Consider the following 24,243-nt stretch of genomic DNA (forward strand, 5'->3'; position numbering starts at 1 on the left):
GTTCTTTTTAGTATTAAAATCCTGACAATTTCCAGAACTTAAACTATACAAACAAAAATTGTATAGAATGTATTAAAATTATTACTGAAAAGAGAAAAAAAGTAAATGTATTATTGAACAGAATTCCTAGATACCAACTATTACCAGCCACTTTGTTAAATGTGTTAAATACCAGGGACCAGGTAGGTGAAAAATCTCTTTACTAAGATAATATTGGCTTTTGGTATACATTGTATATTTTCCCATTTGTCTTTAAGTTTTTATTTTTGTTAATGACATATATATTCTTTATTCACTAATTAGCTATAATTATTTTGTCAAAAAGAATTTTCTTTCCTTAACTCTTTGACTATCCAGAGATACAATTTCTGTACGAAAGGCAGGTAAGTGCTTGATTGTTCTTCCTTTTATCAATTTTTAGAGCAATGAGCCAATGCCCTTAGTAACCTCTAATGGTGACAGATGAATTTTAAGTACCATTTTAAATTCAAAGATTTTTATATATTTGCTATGTTTAAATGCATTATTTTTTTCAATGTTCAAATTATCCCATCCTAACCTAATGAGAGTACTTTCAATTGTCTTCTATGGCCTATTGACAGAATCCTTTAATGAAATTTTAATTCTTCTTTTATGGTTTTTAGTTTTAGTGTTTTAATCCTAAGAAAAGACAGGTTTCCTTGATGTTTCATGTTATATCAATTCTTTATGTAAAATTGATTTTGGTGAACAGAATGACAAAATGTTTGCGTTCCCTAAATTAATGAATGGTCCCAGAATCATTCAGAGTAACCTACCAGTTGCAGAGTTCTTAAATGGTTACTACTCATATATGTATTTTATTTAAACCTCAAAACAACCCTGTGAAATAGGAATCATCATCCCTTTATTACAGACAAGAAGAATTATCCACTGTCACTCCAGTCTGATGGAGAAGACTATGCTCTAACCACTGTTCCAGGCTTCTTAGAACATAAGTAAAAAGAATTAACATTTTTAAGTGTTTTTTCAACTAAAACTTCAACAATTATACATTCTCTTGTATTTCATTACAGGTCTATTGAGCTAGATTTTTAAGTTTTTGCCACTGAAGACTCTTAGGCAATGTGAAAAGACCTCATCTTGTGACTTGCCGGTTTTGAGACTGCTTGTCAGAAACTTCCCACAGAAGGTTGTTATTACAATTTTAATACAAAGACATACAGAGAAGTAGTGTCTGGGCAAATAGTAATTTCTCAACAAAACTTAGTTCCCTTCTTCTCCTAAAAGAGTTAATCATGTCAGTGCAATGGTAACTACCATCCTAAGCTTGAATCATGTGCACAAGGCTAAGTGCAAAATATATGGTAAAAGGCCAAATCTCCCCACTCAATAACAACATGCTATAAAGCCCAACCTGTAAGGTCGACACTCCTATCGGCCCTATTTTACAGATGAAGAAGGAAAGTAAAACACTGAGAGGTCAAATAACTTGCCCAAGGTTATGCACCTACTAAGTGGCAGATGAAATTTGATTCTAGAGCTCAAGTATGAAGAGTGCCTTAAAAGTATCAAATAACAAAGGGGCCCCTAGGTGGCTCAGTCAGTTAAGCATCTGACTTTGGCTCAGGTTCTGATCTCCTGGCTTGTAGGTTGGAGCCCGGGTGTTGGGAGTCTGTGCTGACAGCAGGGAGCCTGGAGCCTGCTATGTCCTGTCTCCCTCTCTCCGTGCCCTCTCCTGCGCTCACGCCCTGAGCTCTCTCAAAAGTAAATGAATGTTTAAAAAAAAATTTTTTTTTGATACTTTTTAGTATCAAACAACAAATGTATGATAAATCTGGCCATAATTAGGATGACCAGATCACATTACAGGCTGAGAGAAATACTAGTCGTAGGCTCCCTAAAATCTATTTATAGACATGAGTCTTCAGGAGAAATTTTTGATTTTTGTTCTCAGAAGGGTTTCTGAACACTACAGAAACTCTACATGTTCCATCTAAATACACAAACTTTTTTTCCTTTAGACCTCTTGCTCAATAAAGAGGCGTCCCAACCTCTAAGAGAACCCAGATAACTTAGATATATAATGAGTGCTCTTGGACTTCTATTCCTACTCTTGACTCAAGTCAATGTTTTGAATAACGCGTGCTAGAAATTTCCCTTCACTTGAAATATTTTAAGTATTTTGTTACTATAAAATCTGTAGGGCAACATAAAAGGATTATTACGAATTTTGTACTTAATATAAATTATTCTTCTGAGGCTTTCTATTTCAAGGTGAAAGAAGCCTAGAAGACTTTTGTCTGTCACTCTCACATTGAAGCTGTACTTGTCCTCCTGGAATAATGAACATTTCTACTGATAGTTATTCGTATACGAGGACCCACAAAATGGAGGCCATCCTGGTTACAAATCTAAACCCAAGTCAGCATGCACATACAGGAAACACCTGTCAAGGAAACCTAACATACACCAATCACGATCTTGCAACTCTGCCAAGTTAGCTCTCCTCACCCTAGAAAACAAGACCCACTAGCCTTAGTAGGAAACCTTCAACTTCCTAGGCAATAAGGCCATTTCCACATTCTGCTTCTAATGCTCTGTAAAACTCACTCTTGCCCAAAATCCCTTGGCAAGAGTGCTCCACTGTTTATGAGGCACTGTGCTCTGCTGATCTATGGATTCTTTTGCCTTGAATAAAGGCATCAAACTTGTTCCTAAATTGTTTTAGTTTTGTCATTTGACACTATCAAATAGTTGATAATTTATGTAAAAAAAAAAAACAACAATTTGTAATAGGGAATATTTAAGACCAGATCAACTGACCAAATTAATGGAAATTAAGAAAAGGAAAAAATATTAAAAGCTTAAAAAAAATTTAAGCTTTAAATTAATTGCACTACACACACCTTATCTGGTGTCATCAGCACAGTTGACTCAGTTTTTATTCCAGACTGGTGAATATTCACAAACATTCCTGAATCTAACAGTCCTGCTGACCTGTAACAAACAAGTATAAATTTTAGCCTTAGTTTCACTGGGAAGAAAAACAAATGACCAGCTACTTAATGTGGTTGTTTGTGTGTGTGGTTTTGTTTTTGTTTTTTTTTTTTTACTATACCTTGCAGTTTCACTATCTGTTACAAAAGTTGGAGTTGCAGCTAATGGGCTTCGAAGGTCTTTTCGGATGTAGATTTTTTCTGTTGAAGCGGCACAGTTGGAAGATTTTTCTCGAGATACTTCAATGGGTTTTCTTTCACACTGAACAGCTACAAAAATGCATTAAACTATTACATCACAATGCAGAATTTATAGGCAATTTTAATTTTTTTTTTTCAACGTTTTTAATTTATTTTTGGGACAGAGAGAGACAGAGCATGAACGGGGGAGGGGCAGAGAGAGAGGGAGACACAGAATCGGAAACAGGCTCCAGGCTCCGAGCCATCAGCCCAGAGCCTGACGCGGGGCTCGAACTCACGGACCGCGAGATCGTGACCTGGCTGAAGTCGGACGCTTAACCGACTGCGCCACCCAGGCGCCCCTATAGGCAATTTTAAATGTAACCTTTCGGTCAGCAATTCTGCTCATGGGAGACAGTTACCATAACTGAACTCTAAAGACAATCATAATCTTTAGAAATTCTTTCCAAGCCCAACAAAGTTGCTTCAGAATAGTAATTTGCATCTCTCATTCTCTTTTCTCTTCCTGATGTAGCTGTGGTAGAAATGTAGAGAAACTCTTATTTTTTAAAAGCTCACTGTCAAGAAGGTAAAACTAAAGTCAGGAGTCTCTCACCTATCTATATGAGAGTTAAAAATATTTAATTAAAAACAAGACTAATAGAGAGCCACAAAAGACTAAAATTAAATCTTATTTTAGTTAAGGGCAGGGAGATTTTTGAGAACTAATTCAAGTGTTTAATCTTAATTTATAAAATATAGGTAATACATTTCACTTATTTATAGGAATTTTATTTCATAACACTTAAGAGACAGTATAATGTAGTTGTTAAATGTATATTTTCTGAGGGAAAAAACTGCCAAGATTCAGATCCAAGTTTTGCCACTTATTAGTTGTGTGACCTTGGGCAAGTTATTAAATCTGTTTACTCTGATCAAATGTAAAATGTGTAACAGTTGTACGTACTGCAGAGAATACGTACGTTCTGCTATGAGAATAAATAAGTTAACTCATATGTTATACACAGAGTTAGGCATGGTAAGAGCTCAATCAATATCAGCTATCCTGTTTATCATTTTAGGAGTTTAATCAAAAGCTAGACTGGTATCTAGTTAGTTGTGCTTTTTTTTTAAAAAAAACCGTATTCAAACGTACATACATACATACATGCAAAGCGGATAGGAACTCAACATCTGTTGAACGAATAAATATTACATGCATATGTACACATTTCTATGTTGTTAGTTGGGAAACTGTAAATGAAAAAGCACATATATTTGACATACTGTGTTAATTTTGACATACTTCTAGTTTGCCTGAATCCTTAAAATTATTCTCTCCTTTAAAGCTAATACATACAGTCTTGTCTCATTCCAAACGCAATACATCTCTGTAACCTGCAGTATTGACAGCGATTTCGATGGTGTTTATTAATAATACAGTCCTTTGATCCTCGACACGAATAAACTAAATTTTTTCGGATGCTTCTTTTAAAAAATCCTTTGCAGCCTTCACAGGTTACTGCTCCATAATGACGCCCTAGAAACAAGATGTTTAAGAAAACACAAAAGTCACATATTTTAGAACAGAAATGGAAGTAAGCCCATTTCTTCCCTTTAAGTAACAATATATGTGATGAGACAGATTTTTGAGTTTCTGACATGAAAAAAAAATTTAAGGAGTTACTAAAGAGAATGAAACCACCATATTCTTTGATAAATATATTAACCAGTATGAATTTTTAATTTTGGTATTTTTTAAAGTTTATTTATTTTGAGAGAGAGAGAAAAGAGAGCATGAGTGGGGTAAAGGCAGAGAGAGAGAGGGAGAGAAAGAAACCCAAGCAGGCTCCGCACTGACAGTGTGGCTGATGTGGGGCTTGAACCCACAAACCGTGAGATCATGACCTGAGCTGAAATCAAGAGTCAGATGCTTAACTGACTGAGCCACCCATATGCCCTATGAATTTTTATTTTGTAAGTAACCTTAACAACAGTATGGAAAATTTCGCAAAGAAAAGAAGCAAAACCATCCATAACACCATGATATGTAAAAACTATTTTCACTTCTGAGATCACTTACAAATTATAATTCTCATATATTACATAAGGATATTTTATTCTGAGAACTATGCTCTAAAACAAGCACACTAATTAGTATTTGAGCTAATCTCTTCTCATTGTGGGTTCCACTCTTTAAATTTCTGGAGAAATGTTATACTTTGATTAACCTACCATTTTATAAACGATTTCTTTGGCACAACATTTATTTATTTATTTAAAGTTTATTTATTTTTGCAGAGAGAGAGAGAGCGAGAGAGCGAGGGAGCATGAGTGGGGGAGGGGCAGAGAGAGAGGGAGACACAGAATCTGAAACAGGCTCTAGCCTCTGAGCTGTCAACACAGAGCCCGATGGGCTCGAACTCACAGACAGCGAGATCATGACCTAAGCCAAAGTCGGATGCTCAACCGACGGAGCTACCCAGGCGCCCCTGGCACAACATTTATTAAATTGAACATACTCTTGGGAAAAGCTGTAGTGGAAACTTTTGTAATGACACTATGGAAAAGATCAAAGATTACAAAAAACAAACGAGGCCCTTAAAGTATATCCCACTGGCACATGGGTGCTTTCCTAGCATAAAGTAGCAATAAACATAACTACAATGACATAACCCTGATATTAGACTTGGAGAAATGTCCGCTCAGCTGTGCACAAAATTAAATAAAGGGTAACCAGAAATTTTTCATCTTAGTAATTCAAGTTACTCTCTATCCCTGGATTAGCAACAGGACTCAACAGGTAAGTTAACAACTTAACATTTATATTATTAAGGACCACAACTCATTTTTAAGCAATTCCTTTGACAAACCGGTTTTATATTTAAAAAAAATTCCACTTATTCATTCAGTTTACATTTTAAAGGAAAAACTGCTTTTCCTAATTCTTCAAAATATGCATTTTATGTCATTGCAAGACCAAGTCAAACTGCATTCAAGTGAAAACAAAACCTTAGGTGAATAAAAAACTTGGGGATAAAATTGGTTACATTTCATAGGCTTCAAATATGGACCATAACAATGACATCCTCTTGGGGCGCCTGCGTGACTCAGTCTGTTAAGTGTCTGACTTCAGTGCAGGTCATGATCTCTCCATTAGTGGGTTCAACGCCCACATCAGGCTCTGTGCTGACAGCTCAAAGCCTGGAGCCTGCTAAGTAAGGTTCTGTGTCTCCCTCTCTCTCTGCCCCTCCCCTGCTCAGCTCCGTCTCTCTCTCTCTCAATAGTAAACATTAAAAAAAAAAACAAAACAACTGACATGCTCTTTTTACTTTCAGAAGAAGAAACGTGGTAGTGTGGTAGTTACAACACAATATATATAGGTTATTTTTAAATGTTACCTGATGCTTTGTCTCCACATACTACGCAAAGATCAAAAACCTTATTTGGTCCTTGGTCTGGAGAAGAATTATCTGTTAAGAGCTAAAGAAACCCCCCCCAAACAAAAAACAAAACAATAGTGTGTTAATAATGCTTGTAAGTAAAAAGTAGAAGAATATTCAGTCTTAATTATTGCTTTCTTTCAAGTTATTCTGAAACTTTGAACTCTATTATACATATATATCAATTAAACTATTCTTATTTTTCTTTAAGTAAAAATATCAATGTTATTACACACAAAGATAGGAAGAATACCTTTTAAATTTACTCTATAACACGCTAATTTAACAGACTATTAAACACACAAATAAATGCATGAGTATTTAACGTATCTTACCCATTAAGCACTTATTATTCATTCAACACATCAAATGATTGCAGAAGCTATCAGCCCCATCATGACATCTGTCTTTGAACAGCTCAAAAATTTCCCACATGACTAAAATAAGCTATAATAGCATAAAAAAGATAACTGATTTTTAATAAATAAATATTTATTTTGAGAGAGAGAAAGAGAAAGGGGCAGAAAGAATCCCAAGGAGATTCCATGCTCTCAGCACAGAGCCGGATGTGGAGCTTGATCCCGTGAACCCTGAGATTATGACCTGAGCCAATATCATGAGTCAGATGCTTAACCAACTGAGCCACCCTGGTGCTGCTGAACTCTTAAATGGAAAAGGGGTTAAAGTTTTTGTTAAAGTATTTAACTTATAATTATGGAAATATGATTGATCTACGAAATATAAAATTTTCATCAATGAGTTGTCTAGGATTAGGTGGAGTGGTGGACAGCATGGGTTGTGGAGTCTGGTAAATGGTAGAAGGTCAGTGAGACTGAGCGGGGAAGCCTTGGGCAAATTACAAACGCTCCTTAAATTATATAAAGGGCTATATATCACTAGGTATAGCTACTATGATGCTGGCAAAGAAATACACTAGTCTCTTCTTTTAGATTTATTTTCTAATATTTTCATCATTTTCTTTCAATCTTTTGGAATGTGAATGAATTAATTTAATCCCAAAAATGTGATAGGGCATTCCCTATGATAGTGGCATCATTCTTTTAAAAAAAATTTTCTTTAATGTTTATTTTTGAGAGAGAGAGAGAGAGAGAGAGAGAGAGAGAGAGAGAATGAGTGGGGGAGGGGCAGAGAGAGAGGCAGACAGAGGATTCAAAGCAGGCTGGGCACTGACAGCAGAGAGCCCCATGTAGGGCTCAAACTCACAAACCACGAGATTGTGACCTGAGCCAAAGTCGGATGCTTAACTAACTGGGCCACTCAAGTGCCCTGGCATTATTCCTTCTTATATCACTATAAAAATTAGTCTTCAACAGAAACGTAAGAAAAAACCTTCTGGTACTAGCTGTCCCTTGAAAACATCTATGAAAAGTATCACTCCTTTCCTTAATAGCACATCTACAGCAAATGGTGTTAATCTTTTATCCTCTATTATTCTTATGGGTAGAAGAAATATTGAGAGATTAAGGGACACTAGATCAGAAATCCAATCTTTTTGGCCCAGGGGAATTCTATCCTATACCTGTTTCTCTTTCTTTGCCCTGAGAAGTGCTCCATAAAGTAAGCAAAGTACCAATATTATCTTTTCTTCTGGAAACAGAATTTTTCTTTTATTTTAAGAGTAACTTTATAGTGGAGAAAAGTGACACACACTGCTTCAGCCAGGTGGTCAAGATCAGTGTCACCAGTTATCAAACATGATGATACTAAGTACACTTGATACAATGTGATGAAAATGGCACTCTGTGATCCTCCTTACCCAAACCAACAAGCCCAGTCTAACCATGAGATGTCGAAGTCCCATAGCAGGGTCACCTATAATATACCTGAACAGTATACCTCAAAACTGTCAAGGTCATCAAATACAAGAAAAGTTTGAGAAACTGTTACTGCTAACAGTAATCTAAGGAGACATGATGATTAAATGTAATATGGTACCCTGGAATCAAAAAGAATATTAGGTAAAAATTAGGGAAAGCTAAAAACATTTATGGATTTTAGTTAATTATCAAAATTAGTTCATTATCAAAATAAAGGTATCATATTAATATAAAATGTTAATAGGAGAAATTGTGTGTTGAGAGGTTATAAGAGAACCCTGTACTTCCTGATATTTCTTTAACTATTGGGGAGTCTGGGTGGCTCAGTTGGTTAAGCATCCAACTCTTGATTTCAGCTCAGGTCATGATCTTACAGTTGTGAGATGGAGCCCTATACCCAGCACGGAGCCTGCTTAGGATTCTCTCTCTCCCTCTGTCCCTCCCTGCTTGTGTTCTCTTAAAAAAAACAAAACAAAACAAAACAAAACTGTTAACTATAAAACTTGTAAAAAATCAAATCTGTTAATAAGGAAAAAAAAAAGGTATTCATAATGTTATAAACTTTTTGGGACTTCTGTCTTGTTGATAAAATAACTTCTTGTAAATCCCATCTATTTTTTACCTTAGCCATTCCTAAAAATAATACAGATGATATAATCAGAAGAATAATAGAATCAGGCAAAATTTTGTATTTATGAATTAGTTTCTCAATCCTAAAAGGAACTTTCCTTGATCAGGTTTTCAGCACAAAACATAGAATTCAATTTTAAGTGGGTACTCCACCAAAAAGTCTCCAAAGGCAAACTTAGGGGGTTGCTGAATTTGTATTCAATCATAGCAACCAGCAGTGAAAACATCTATGTAACCACGGGTATGCATTGTGTATAAGCCTTAACTGGCTCTTTGAAAAACAGTGCATAACTTGCAAAAATTAAAATGATGTGAAGTTAATCTAGACTACTGACTGACTTCCAGTGTTAAAGCAGACCATGAGGGTAAACCACCTGTTACATCAAGGAAGACATAGATGACAACCAAGGAGGCACAGTGACAAAGCTGCAGCCATAAAACCACCTTCTTGATCTGGCAGCTTGTTTGAGGCCTAGGCAGTGTGCTCCTGGGAAATGCTGCTACCACAGAACAGGCTCTTGATTTGGCAGTTTCCTAACCGAGCAGAAGCAGCAAGTCTCTTAGAAGCCAGTTCTGCAGCACATCCAAGTGGTTTTTCTCGGAAACTGACCTAGAGCTGTTTCTTCAGCCTTCCTGACAATTCTATGAGTTCTCCATATCCTTTATTAAACCCCTCCCTGGACAAACTAGCCAGAGTGAATCTTGCTGTATGTAAGAGCCCTCCAAAATACACGGAAGGGAGGGTGTGTGAGGAAAAGTACAGTGGCATATAGGAGAGGGCAGTCACCACAGACGTAATTTTATGCAAGATTTTTTTTTTCTATGGACCATGCAGGATATAAAGTCTTAACACCAGGACTTACACTTATGACATGCTTTTAATTCTTTCAAGTGTGATGAAGACACTGTAAAGTTATTTACCTGGAGATGTTGTGCAGACAGATCAGGAGTTGTAAAAAATAACTGATTAACACCTGCTGCATCTGGAGTAGTGAGGAATACTTTCCCTGGAGTGGAATCTTGCCTGGCCAGAATGACTTTGCTTGGAGTAGAGCCATCATGATTTGTCAGAATGAACTGCTTCCCTTGTGTATTATGATCAAGTGCTGTCACGATCTGGATTTTCTGGCCAGTTTGCTGCTCGGTAACAATCTAACACAACCATGTCATATCAGTAATCGATTCGACTTAATCTTTTTTTTTTTTTTTTTTAAACTCTAAGGACACAATTTTCTCCTACCTTCGGACAAAGTTAAAAAAGTATAACATTACTTATATATTCAATACATTACACATAGACACACACCTTTTAAACTAGCAATTCCACTCCCACAAAATCCTATCCTATAGAAAAACAAATGTGCAAATGAAGGTACAATCACTATTCTGATTCGTTCCTTCCTTCTCCTTCCCACCCACCTTCCATTTACACAAACCTATATTGGGTGCCTTCTATTTGCCAAGCACTATTTGTTCTGGTCCTGGAATACAGCAATAAATAAAACAAAACCTTTTTTCTCATCAAGCTTTTATTTTAGTGAGGAAAGGCAGATAAAAAACAAGCAAATACTGTTGTCAGACGGTATTAAGTGCTATAAAGAATAGATAAAACAGGGTAGAGATGGTGAGAGTCACTGATAGAATAAAAGCCATGAGGAGATGACATTTTTGCACAGACTTAAGTGCAGTAACAGACCAAAGCTTAGGACTAGCTAGGGGTAATGCATCCCAGGTAGAGAAAAAGAAACATGAAAGAAGGCTGTGGGGCAGGAGGAGTGTGTCTGAGGCAAGAGGCACTACAAGAGAACTATGTGAGTCAAAGAGTGGCAGAAAGGATTATGGTAAAAGACAGGATCTGAGAGACAGCAGGAGCCAGATGGTATAGGGCTACACAGGGACTACAAAGTCTGGATCTCCTCCTGTGTGAAATGGAGATCCACCTTCCTCTGGAAGGTCAGAGAGCAGAGTGGCAAGATCTTTTTCAAAGAGGGTGTTCTAGATTTAGTGTGTAGACTAGCCTGTGAATGTTGAAGAGAAGAATACTCAGACACTGGCAATATCTGGGAATTATATATGGGCAGAGATGCTGGTGGGGAACAGGGTAGCAGCCATGCCAGAGGAGAAAAATAATTGGATTTGGGATATTTTATGAAGGGAAATGTGACAGGATATGCCAACTGCCTGGATGTGGAATATGAGGAGAGAAGAGTAAAGGATGACTATCAAATTTTGGTCTGAGCACATGAGAGGACAGAAATGCCATCCACTTAGTTGGAGGAGTCTGGAGAAGTGCAAGTTCATGACTAAAGAGAACTAGCCAGTGTTGAGGGCTTTGGTTGTTGAGCAAATATTTTACAGAGTAAACTCATTAAGGCAATTTAATCCCTTGATTCAAATTTAAAATGGCAAATTTGGTTTGTTTCCAACTTTTTCTCCATTTCCCTGAAATTATTTTCATCAAGATTCTTTTCTATGCAAAATTTACAACAAAATGCTGAATTACTAATCAGTTTTTGTCTAGGGCAGATTGTACTGACTATAGCTGCTGCCAACTCAAGTTTTCTTTGTTGACCATTATTTCTAGCATGTCCTATTTTCCTGGGTATACTTTTCACCATTGTTAATTTTATTTTACACATAGATTATTTACACCAAGTCTAGTCTCCATCTTCCCTAATACTTTTTGCAATTTCCTTAAAAAAACTTTTTTTGGGGGGTGCTTGGGTGGCTCAGTCCGTTAAGTGGCCGACTTTGGCTCAGGTCATGATCTCGCTGTTCGTGAGTTCCAGTCCCGCATTGGGCTCTGTGCTGACAGCTCAGAGCCTGGAGCCCACTTCAGATTCTGTGTCTCCCTCTCTCTCTGCCCCTCCCCTGCTTGTGCTCTGTCTCTCTCACTCTCAATAATAAATAATAAAACAAAGAAAAAAAAATTTTTTTTTTTAAGAGCGAGAGACAGAGAAAGAACACAAGAGAGACAGAAAGTATGGGGTAGAGGGAGGGAGGGGGAGGGAGGGAGAGGGTGGGTGAGGGTGAGGGTGAGAGAGAGAGAGAGAGAGAGAGAATATCTTAAGCAGGCTCCACACTCAGTGCTGAGCCTGATGCAAGGCTCAATCACACAACCCTGGGATCGTGACCTGAGCTCAAATCAGACGCTCAACCAACTGAGCCACCCAAGCTCCCCAAGAAACTGTATTAAGATCTATTGGTCTATCCTGCAATTTGAATGGATCCTTTACTTATCAGTAATTTTGTAACATCACACACTGGTCCACTGATTTATATACATCTTTTATATGTTGACATGTTTCATCATACAATATCATCACATGTCATGTAGCCTCTGGGGAAGAAAAGGTAACTAATGTTCCAGTATTATTATGAAAACAGTTTCGACCTTGCTGACTCTCTGAAAGAATCCCTAGATGATACTTTGAAAACCTCTGGGTTATGGTACCTCTTCCTAAGAAATAGGGCATAAGATCTGTTATTTGACATGGATCTCCTCCCACTGGTCCATTAAGACTGGCCTCAGATTCTGTACCTCCAAAAATATTCCATGACCAGATCTCCACAACCCTCTGTGACTCTTCATTAGCTGTTTTTCTTCTGTGCTCCCATAACACCGTATACAATAATCTATTACAGCCCTTACCACTGTATTGTGACTGTCAGATGATTCAACTATGTCTTACTAGATTTAAAAATATCTTAATGTTGAGGGTATCTTTTATCTCTGTACCTCCAGAACCTAGCATATACATTTGATGTAAATAGGTTGATGGATCAGCAAATGAACTGTAAATCAAACATACCTCTCCCATTTGTTGTTCAATAATTTGATGTGCAATTTCTTCTATGGTTGCCATGTTCTAACTGCCAGAATGTCCTGCCAAGATAAAAAGACACTTTTCACAAAATAAAACATATTTACTGAAGAATTTACAAATGAAATCACATGCTGGTGCCTGGGTAGCTCAGTCGGTTAAGCATCAAAGACTCTTGATTTCCGTTCAGGTCATGATCTCACAGTCATGAGATCAAGCCCCTTAAGATTCTCTGCCCCTCCTTGGCGTGTGGTTCTCTCTCTCAAAAAAATAAACTAAAAACGCAACCCTCCCAAACAAATGAAATCACATGATAGCTAAGATCTGCTTCAAAAATAATCCAGTTGGGGTGGGTGGTGGTAGGAGGGAATAAACAAAACAAGGTTGGCCATGAACTGACAGTTGCTGAAAAGTGTTGTTTATACAGGGGTTCATAACAGTATTCTCTGTTTTTATATATTTTGAAAATATCTACTTAGAAAAATCATTCAGGGTGACTGGGTTAAGTGTCCAACTCTTCATTCTCAGCTCAGGTCATGATCTCATGATTCATGAGATTGAGAACTGAATTGGGCTCTGCGCTGACAGTGTGGAGCCTGCTTGGGGATTCCTCTCTGTCCCTTACCTGTTTGCTCGCACATGCACATTCTCTCTCTCAAAATAACAAATGTAAAAAAAAAAAAAAAAAAAAAAAAAAAAAAAGGATTCAATACCAAACAATTTCACTTTTCAAAGATACTGAAGCCTAACCAGGACAACTCTACAGATCAGGAGTTTATTAATTTAAATAAGGGTAACCCTATCTGTAAACAAATACATCATGGTAACCACTTAACATACTCTTTTTACCAATACATTGTAAAAACTGGCATTCGTTCAAAAGGAAAGAAGATTTCTCTAGAATCTTGTAACTGTTATTCATTAGTGGAAGTTTCTTATATATTAAGGTTAATTTGAATTTAATGTAAAACTTTCTCCAAATGGATCTGAGAGCCTGAAAGATCAGTGGGTTGACTCTGATTTTTGTTTTTCTGTATCAGTAGATAAGAACACAAAAATCATTTCTGACTTTATCACATTATATAATGTCTGTCATAAATTCACTAATAGTCTACAATTATAAATAACATTAATTGCCAAATTATCTGAATTTTTTCTTTCAATTACTTTAAAAATTTTAAATGTTTCAATTAGTTGTGCCAAAAGCAGTATTTGATATTTAGCTTCATTATTCAACCATCTCTTACTAGATTGAAAAGCAGTGGCTTCAACCATTATGGGACCAACTGAGGAAACAGAGCTGCTCCTCAGGTTTGTGTCCTCTGGGGCCAGAGTAGCAGTGACAGCCCTGACGACCTCTGACCCATCTTTGAGGTCTTCCTTCCTTTTCCCTGAAGGATAACTTATGTTCAAAACTGAATAGCTCTACTGGCCCATCCAGGAGAATCCCACAAGTTCGACAGCTTTTCTTCATTTCATCCCATATATGTCCCCCTCGGTCCAAGCTGGCAACGTTTCTGCTGATATAAAATTCTCAGAAATCTTGTTGCCTTGCTTGCAACTCATGGGGCTTTAGGCCATCAGATATAAGAGTCCTATACAGATCTCTCCCGAATAACCCCATCTCTATTCCTGGCTTCTGTTGAGATGGCTGCCTGGATCCATAAATCACATGTCCCTAATTCTCTTTAGCAAATTGTTGGTTGTCCAGTCATACCCAAGAGAGTCTCTTAAGAACACACTTTCTCTTTTTTTGCAATATGGATAGGTTATTTTTCAAATCTTTAAGTCCCGATTCCATTTTTCTAAACAATTCTTTCTTCAATTTACCTCTTTCCTCTCACATTTTACTGTACGCAGCAAGGAGAAATGGCCATGTCTCTAACACTTTGCTTAGAAATCTCCACAGATAAATAGCTTACAAGTTCTGCTTTCCACAGAACGCTGGAACACAAGGACAAGTTCTTTGCCTTTCATCATAAGGTTCATTTTCCTCTAGTTACCAAAACTGTAACATGTTCCTCATTTCTGAGCCCTCACCAGAAGCATTGTTAATGTCTACTATTTCTATCAACATTCTATTTATGAAACTATATGTGTATCTCTAAGATGATAGCAGCTTTTTCTATAGTTCTCTTTTCTTTCTGAACCCTCACCAAAATTGCCTTTGATATTCGTATTTCTACCAATGATCTCTTCAAAGCAATCTAGGCTTTTTCTAGCATGCATCTCAAAACTCTTCCAGCCTCTACCCATTTTCCAGTTCCAAATTTTTAGGTATTTGTTTATAGCAGTACTTCACTTCCCAGTACCAAAATCTGCACTGGTTTGCTAGGGCTGACTTAACCAAGACTAACAGGGCTAATTTTGGCTGGGTGGTTCAAACAACAAAAATTAATTTTCTCACAATTCTGGAGGCTAGACATCTGAGACAAGCTGTCAGTAGAGTTGATTTTTTCTGAGACCTCTCTCCTTGTCTTCTCTGTCTCTTCACAAGTCTTCCTTTTGTTTGTGCCTGTGTTGTAATCTCTTTTAATAGGGACAACACTCATATTGGATTAGGGCCGACCCTAATGACCTCATTCTAACTCAATTACAAAGGCCTCATGGCCAAATATGGTCACATTCTGAGGTCTTGGGGGCAGGACTTCAATATCAATTTTGGGGGGAGACAATCCAGCCCATAACACTTAGACACAAATCTAACAAGAAATGTGCATGCTATATGTAAGGAAAGCTTTAAAATGACACCTAGAGGGGCGCCTGGTGGCTCAGTCAGTTAACCACCTGACTTCAGCTCAGGCCATGATCTCAAAGTTGGTGGGTCCGAGCCCAGCATCGGGCTCTATGCTGACAGCTTGGAGCCTGGAGCCTGATTCAGATTCTGTGTCTGTCTGTCTGTCTGTCTCTGCCCCTTCCCTGCTTGCGTTGTGTCTTTTTCTCTTAAAAATAAACAAACATTAAAAAAATATATTAAAATGATACCTAGAGAGAGGAAAAACTAGCTGAAAGAACACAAAAGAAAATGTTTATAGTGACTATCTCCAGGGAGAACTGGAAGTTTGGGAACAGGGATGGAATGCAGACTTTTCAGTGAGTAAGTGTCTGTTCTTTTTAAGTTTTACTTATTATTATTATTATTTGAGTGAGAGAGCAAGCATGTGTGCTAACACAAGTGGGGAAGGGGAAGTGGGAGAGGGAGAGAGAGAATCTCAAGCGGGCTCCATGCGCTGCACTGAGCAGGGCTCAATCTCAGGACTGTGAGATCATGACCAGAGCGGAAATCAAAGAGTCAGACACTTAACTGACTGAACCCACCCAGGCACCCCAGTGTGTATTCCTTTCAAATTTTAAGTATTACCACAAAAAAATGAATTGTAAGTAGGAAAAAAAAAAAAAAAAAAGCCAAACAGTTTAAAGGAATCTTGTCTAGAAATCCTAAAATCAGGCAGCATTATCGGCACATCAGACCCAAAGAAGCTAATTCATAATGAAAACTTACCATGATATCATGACTGGAGCCAAAATCAAGAGTCGGACACTCAACCGACTGAGCCACCCAGGTGCCACTAAATCAACTATTATTTTAGCCAAAAAGACCAAAGACTATGAGGGTATATGTGATACACATATATGCCTGGTATATATGCCTGTAGAGGTTCATGCTTAATTGTATACTTTGCCTTTAGCAGCGTTACAGGTAATACAATGTTAAAGGATTTGAATGCTGATACTCTTGAAACAGAATTCTTGAATACTGAATTCAGGGATATTTGGATTTTTTTTCTGTTTCAGAAGAAGAGAGCAGGAAATGGCAAGGGATTCCTAATTTTTGGAGTTAAAAACTTCTAGGAGAATCTGACTAAAGCTACACAACCTCTTCAGAAAAATATACACACACATATATATTTGGTAGATTCCGATTTGTGATTCACCATATCAATTTTCTACTTCTTTCTATATAAACTCTCTGCATTACTGCAGTAGCCTAGAACCCTTATCTCCTACCGTTCTATAGATCCATATAATCCAAACTGGTTTGCAAAAGAATGCTTGGGGAAAGTTTTTAGAATACTTACCTCAGTGATCATACACCTTAATTTGTATGGAATGAAACACAAATGAGAGGAATTTAGGGAATAGATTTGACCAGAAAGGTGGAGTAAGAACAACTTTTTCCCTCTGGACCCTCTCCAACCAACCATATCTTCCACTGCAATCTCAAACTATTTACCTTATCCTGCTTGTAAAGCCTGTTAGGTGTCTGTCAAGCTGGTTCGTTAAGATTTAAGTCTAGAAAGGCACAGACACAGGATATAAAGTCAAATCCATAATCCCATTTTCCTTATTACTTACTTCTCTCATTAAACTATCCACTAATATAATACATCTTTATATGCAAATAAATCCATGAAATAATTCACGTACATCCTACAATCTTGTTGATCAAAATTTTTTTTCCACCATTTACAAAAAGGATGCAGACTATCTAAATTAATTACATAATTACAAATCATATCCAAGTGTATTAAGTTTTACTAAAATTCAGAGATTCCCAGAGGTTAGTATTTTATTCACTCTGATAAACAAAAGTATTAGCAAGGGGGAAATGATGAAAATTAGTAAGAATGAAACAGTTATTTAGCATCAAAGCAAGGATTTATGACAATGTATTAGTCACTCTGGTTGTGATAAAAGCTCAACTACTGCTAGTTTAAGCAAAAAGGAAATGGCTGGGGGGGTGGGGAACAGGATAGACACTGCTAGGATCCAAGTGGAGCTGACCTTGGGAAAAACTGGAGTTAGTTTTCCGATGCTGTCAGGAATCTCCTTATCTCTATTTTTTTTTTTTCCCCTTATTGCTGTCCTTATTCTCCCTATGTGGCTTCTTATTTTCTACTTTGTAGTAAAGCACCAGGAAAGTAAAAGTAGTCTTCTCTAATTTCAATTTTAAAATGCTGGTAATAGATTCTGATTGGGCCAGCTTAGGTTATGTGCTTATCTCTGGAATTAATCACTGTAGGCGGGCCAGGAAGAAGGAAAGGAAGGCTAATATGATTCTAGCATTGGCAGCTTCTACTTTTGGAAGGTCTAGTTATCAAAAGATGAAGACTAGTTGGGGTGCCTGGGTGGCTCAGTCGGTTAGGTGTCTGACTTCGGCCCAGGTCATGATCCCGTACTTCGTGGGTTCAAGCCCGTGTCAGGCTCTGTGCTGACAGCTCAGAGCCTGGAGCCTGCTTCCGATTCTGTGTCTCCCTCTCTCTCTGCTCCTTCCTCCTTGCACTCTGTCCCCGTTTCCCAAGAAATAAATACTAAATAAATAAATAAAATAAAGACTAGCATAGACATGGCTCCTGATAAAATCACCATGAGCCAGGCAACCACCTCAATTTGTTTCTACTACAGACACACAGAATTCTTCAACCAGAAGTCCACTGAACACTACACTACTCAAAACATTTAATTCAGCATTGACTCCAATTTTCTGTTGTCAGTTGGATAAATCCCCAAAAGGAGAAAGAATGCTTACTCAAATAACATACTGTCAAAAGTTTTCCTTTTGGCTACTTCCAAATTAAAGTTCTTCTAATTTCTTGCTCTGTGAGTTCTTTAGTAAAAGACAAATTTAGTTTTACAGCCATTTCTTTTTTTCAATCTTAAAAAAATGTTTTTAAGTTTATTCACTTTTGAGAGAGAGAGCATGAGTGGGGGAGAGGCAAAGAGAGAGGGAGACACAGAATCCCAAGAAGGCTCCAGGTTCTGAGCTATCAGTACAAAGTCAGATGTGGGGCTCAAACCCATAAACCGTGAAGATCATGACCTGAGCTGAAGCTGGATGCTTAACTAAGCCACCCAAACGCCCCTACAGCCATATTGTTTTAAACAATCTCCAGAGTTTCTAGAGAATTCATAAAATTTTTGTTGAATTTTTTCCCAACATCCCCAATTTTTTTTTGTTTGTGTTAAGCTGGTAAAAAGGCATAAGGAGTGAGGGCAGGGCAGCCTTTGAATCCTTAATATTAAAAACGTGAGGCCTGGAGTCTTCAGGACTGGAGGCTGTTAGACTAATGAAACAAAAAGATAACAGGAGTTACCGGTTACCCTGATGTACTGATAAACAGAATCTTTCTGATGAGAGACTACTGACAGAGTTCTGAAAAGAATCAAATTAGTTTTGGATTACCAGTCCAGATTTTATTCCCAGACTTATTTTTTTAAACAATTTTTTAAAGTTTATTTATTTATTTTTGATAGAACGAAAGTGAGCAAGGGAGGGACACAAAGAGACGGAGAGAGAATCCCAAGCAGGCTCTGCACTATCAGCATGGAGTCCACAAACTGTGATATGAATCAACAGTTGGATGTGTGGTGCCTGGGTGGCTCAGTCAGTTTAAATGGCCGACTTCAGCTCAGGTCATGATCTCACGGTTTGTGAGTTTGACCCCACATTGGGCTGTGTGCTGACACCTCAGAGCCTGGAACCTGCGTTGGATTCTGTGTCTTCCTCTCTCTCTGCCCCTCCCCTGCTCTCTCTGTCTCTATCAAAAATAAACATTAAGCATTTACGTAAGAAACAAAATTTTATTTACAACTGATTTTAACTATGCAAAAACACACAAGGACTAAAAAGAAACATTCTCATATGTTTAGGTGAGATTTATAGGCCACTTATTTTCTTCTGCTTTTTGAATGGGTATCTATGGTTGTAATCAGAAGTAAGCATTCTCTCATTTTTAGCTCATCGTATCTTGTGCCTATTTACCTTCTACAGCACCCTGTCCTTACTTGCATAGACAACCCATCTCTAATAGACTTCTAAGGAAAAGAACCGTAGTTTCCCTTGATTTTGGCTCAGGTCATGATCTCAAGCGTTCATGAGTTCGAGTCCCACATTGGGCTCCATGTTGACAGTGCAGAGACTCCTTGGGATTCTCTATCTGACTCTCCCCACTCTCTCTCAGAATAAATAAATAAACTTAAAAAAAAAAAAAGAAAAATGGTAGCTTTCAATGGACTAATTTTTTCAGTGAACCTCTAGTATTTAACAGTGCCCAGTATTCACATCTAACTTCAGAAAGTATTTACTGAAACACATTTACCAGGCACTATGAGACTTTGGGACTCAACAGTGAACAAGACTGAAAAGATCTCTGCCCCACAGAGCTTATATTTTTGGGGGAAAACAGATTTTAAAAAATTATCATCAACTAAATGCTATGAAGCGAACTAGGAAGAAGTGATAAAGAGAAAAACAAAGAGAAGGAGGAAGTTTATATAGGTAATAGTGTCCTACACCACAAATCAATAAATCAGAGCTTCAATCCCATTATTACTATTTATTAAATGCATTACTAAATGTCAGTCACTGTGAGGCTCAGTTTCCTCACAAATGAAATAGATTCAATACAATCTACTTCAAAAGGTTGTAAAACGTCAGTGTCAGGGAAAATATCTATACCAATGGTTAACAGTTTCTTTAAAGGTAATAGGTATTTCCTGAAAGTTAGCTGAATGAACAAAGTGCCCATAAATGAACAAGAGGAGCTCAGAACCACTGCACTAGAGATGGAGTCTCTGGAAAAACCTTATCGAAGAGACATCTGAGTTAGGCACTGCTGGTTAGGTTTGTTCACCAGCCCAAGGGACAAAGCAAGAAGCTTGAGGATGTGGTCTTTACTTCTCTAGAGCTAATTAACATACAAAAGACAAAACAGTCTTACATTTTTGGCCCTGATTTTTTTTTTCAATTTACCATGATCTCACTTCAACTTATCTTCACCACAGAAGAGAGCAAACTATGAATGGTGCTATCCTTCTTCCATTCAGATTCAAAATTTTTAGTGTGTGCTCTCTGACTACATCAGAAACAGTTCATTCTTTCCTCACCAGCCCCACTACCATCAACTGAATGTTAGGCTGCTGTCATCCAAAGCACACTTTGTGTTGTGAGCCACTTATGGATGGGGAAATTAATTTAGTAGGTCAGACTTTAAGTTAAATAGAAAACAGTGCATCAGATATAGTCAGGGTAACAATGGTCTCAGGAAGACTTGATTTCAGTTTAATCTCTGAGTGTGCTGAGCTATGGTGCAAAATGTATTTCCTTCTGGGGGAGGCAAAATTTGAAAATATGATATAAAACAACGATTTTTTTTCCTGTGGAGATCTTTGAAAATTTTTGGAAGTTAAGGTTTCTCTCACCAGAAAACACATATTCACATTCACCCACACTACAAATGAATATGCTGAATTTCAAGGGGGTCATAAAACTTCAGTAGCCTGATGGCCTTCAAGTTAACCCTTCTGGTAAAATTGCAGCTACTGTTGAGTTTCCTGAACACATATTTAATATATATAACTTTGGGGTGCCTGGGTGGCTCAGTCGGTTAAGCGTCCGGCTTCGGCTCGGGTCATGATCTCACAGTCTGTGAGTTCGAGCCCCGTGTCGGGCTCTGTGCTGTCGTTGGGCTCTGTGCTGACAGCTCTGAGCCTGGAGCCTGCTTCCGATTCTGTGTCTCCCTCTCTCTCTGCCCCTCCCCTGCTCATGCTCTGCCTCTCTCTGTCTCAAAAATAAATAAAAACATTAAAAAAAATTAATATATATGACTTTGTGTACATTAGGCAAGAACCATCTTTGTGTGAAGTGCCAATAAGGCATAAACTACCTGTGGGTCAGCACCTCTGACAAGCAGCAATATTAAATATCTCAAAGCTCACAGAACTGAAATATCCTTATTCTCCTGCTTCGGAACCATCAACGTCTCTTTAATGGCCAAAGGATGAAGTTTCGGTCCTTCTATTTTTTCAATATTTATTACACCTCTGAAGCATGCCTGCCACTGTGGACGTAGAGGGTTCCTTTATAGTCTGACTTGCTCATCTTCCCTCTTTAGCTCCTATCCTCCCAAGAGGGGCCTCTCTTCAAGTCAAAGTGGGATGTTCTTTATACCCACCATTCCAAGTTCCTCTTCCCTCACTTAAATACCACCTGGCCTTTCAGACTCGGTTGAAATTTTTAAAAATCCAATCCTTTGAGATGGGTTCAGCATCGATTTTGAATGCTAAAGCTCTTAATTACAATTTACTAACAGACTTTTTTTAACTTCTGATATCATGTGCAAAATTTATGTAAAGATGCATTTTTCCAGCGCTTTCATAAAAGATTTCCAGATTGCAAAGGGTACTACGAATCAAAAAAAAAGGTAATGATATTTATATCATCAATTCTTTATGCTGCTTCTTTTGTCTTTTCTATTCCCCAAGGAATTAAAACTCGTTAATTCGCAGGAATTAAACTCGTTGGGTGACAGAAACAACAACGGTACCATATCTTGGGAATGTTTGGTGCCTTTGATTTGTGTCTCCCTCAAAACCCTTCCAGAAAACTGAAATGCCCCTACCAAAAAAAAAAAAAAAAAAAAAAGAAATTCGTTACATTTATATGCGATCCACCTTTTTTATTAGAATGGAATGATCTTATCATGTCCACCTTATCAACTGGACACAAGCAAAATTTTAAAACTGTCATCGTGTACCAACCAACCAACAACAGACACTGATGAAAAATGATCAAAATCAAAGGCCTGTTTAGAACATCCAGAGGAACAAAAGCCCCAAAGGCCTTAATTTCCAGTCTTGTTTGCTTTTCCTTCCCATTTATTTATTTTTTTAAAACAGGCCGACCTACTTAGTGAAGGTTACGAGACAACTTGGCAACAAGGTTATGAGACAACCAACCTGGCAACATTTGTAATTGTAATCATAAAACGGTACGTGCGGGAGTCGGAGGCAGGGGTTCTCAACAAAAGAACTTAGAAGTTTAGACTTGCCCAGGGCAGTGAGGCCCCTGGACCGTTCCATTTTTCTCAAAAGATACGAGTCCAAAGACAGCGGCTGCTGTCGCCCGATTTGTCGTGAAAGTTGAGCAACCCGTTGCTCGTCCCGTGTAGGCACGAGAATTACTAAGCGTCCTCCGAAAGGAACGGAGGCCTCGGCTTGCGGGCGCTCGAGCCCCCGCTGCGACCCCCGGGCCCCGCCGCGCCGCGCGGCTCTCCGAGGCGGGGGGGAGCGGCAGCGGCAACGCCGAGACGGAAGCTTTTCCTGTAGGTGAAAGGTCAGAGGCGCCGCAGGAGGCGCCGCGGGAGAGGCTGCCGTGCTCGCCGAGCCGCTCGCGTACTTGCCTTTCGCGCCCCGACCCCGCTCCGGGCTCCGCGCTCCCGCGCCGCACCCCGGCCCCGGCTACTGCCTCAGCCTCCCGCAGGGACCCACACGTTCGGCCATTCTGCGCGCCCCGAGCCCAACCCGAACAGCCTGCCGCCGCGCTGCCGGGCGGGCCGGCCCTGCCGGCCGAGGTCAGCGGGCTGTCGGGGGAACAAGGGGTGCGTCCGTTGGCTGTTGGGAAGAAGGGACACCCCATCCACCCCCGTCCCAGGCGCGGCCACGGCTGCTTTTCTCCCCACCCGGGACTTCTTACCGGTGCTTCTCCGACGAGCTACGTCCCGCGTCGGGCTTAGACCGGACAGTCCCGTTGCGGTGGTCGCTTGGGGTTCCGGGAAGAGACAGGTTAGAGAAAGCTGAAAGGGATGGGGTAAAGAAAAGTGGGGGCAGGGAGCTTTCTGGGTTTGTGTATTTGGGGGGGTCAGAGTTCGTGACCCCTCCCTCGGCTCTGCGGTGCGTGCTCCCATCCGCGCCTGCGCATTACTAGTGGAGCAGCAGTAAGGAGGTCGTGACGTTCCCTGGGTGGAGGAATGAGAAAACCGAGCCTCTGCCCTCTATCAGCTGGGAGGGAAACTGCCCCGCCAGAGCGGCCCTATCAGGGACCTTCCGAAATCGCGTGCCCTTAGCATCCCAGTTTGCCAAAGGCGGTCTTTAAAGGAAGTTTGAGACTTTTCAGATTTGAGTAATACTAGATAACCTTATCAGTTTTAGGCGGTTAGAAACTTGTGGCAAATTGGACTCTGTTTTAGGGTATCTCTTACCTTAGACTAAAGTTTATTGGAAGAGGTAAGTCTGGGTAGGTTCCAATAAAATATTTAAAATTCCCTTAAATAAAGGAAGCTAGGGTAGAATTCTCCACAGTAAGGCAGAGATTTACTATGAACTCTTGTGGGTAAATAGGTATAGTGGCTAAACGGAGCAAGAATTATCACTTAGAATGTAAACTTCTGGAAGGCTGGCTTTTTTGTCCGGTGGTGTGTTTCCAAGCATTTAGGACAATAGCTGGTGGTCAATAAAGATTCATGAAACAAAGAGGCATTGACAGAACATCATGACAGTGACCACCTGTGGCACTGAAGTGTGGCAGAAGAGCTGTCCTGTGTGTAAAGCACTGTATGGTTTGGACTTGAGA

The 24,243-nt window shown here is 38.9% G+C and overlaps 1 protein-coding gene across 4 annotated transcripts in view; it reads right to left on the reverse strand.

The window, feature by feature from the left end:
• The window catches only part of NR2C1 (nuclear receptor subfamily 2 group C member 1), a 47,413-nt gene extending 23,803 nt beyond the window's left edge, over positions 1–23,610 (reverse strand). For 2 of the 4 annotated variants that reach the window (XM_049627493.1, XM_049627495.1), the window contains exons 1-7: positions 23,368–23,607; positions 12,882–12,955; positions 9,991–10,221; positions 6,560–6,641; positions 4,519–4,698; positions 3,101–3,248; positions 2,889–2,979 (exon numbers count right to left, since the gene is read on the reverse strand). In XM_049627493.1, the coding sequence (XP_049483450.1) occupies positions 2,889–2,979; positions 3,101–3,248; positions 4,519–4,698; positions 6,560–6,641; positions 9,991–10,221; positions 12,882–12,935 (786 nt within the window). In that variant the 5' untranslated portion in view covers positions 12,936–12,955; positions 23,368–23,607. Of the gene's footprint in view, positions 1–2,888; positions 2,980–3,100; positions 3,249–4,518; positions 4,699–6,559; positions 6,642–9,990; positions 10,222–12,881; positions 12,956–23,367 lie in introns of all 4 variants that reach the window. The other 2 variants (XM_049627492.1, XM_049627494.1) reach the window with 2 other exon arrangements.
• Between the last annotated feature and the right edge of the window lie 633 nt (positions 23,611–24,243).

This window comes from Panthera uncia, chromosome B4 (assembly GCF_023721935.1).
Source record: "Panthera uncia isolate 11264 chromosome B4, Puncia_PCG_1.0, whole genome shotgun sequence".
In the NCBI taxonomy this organism is placed as follows: domain Eukaryota; kingdom Metazoa; phylum Chordata; class Mammalia; order Carnivora; family Felidae; genus Panthera; species Panthera uncia.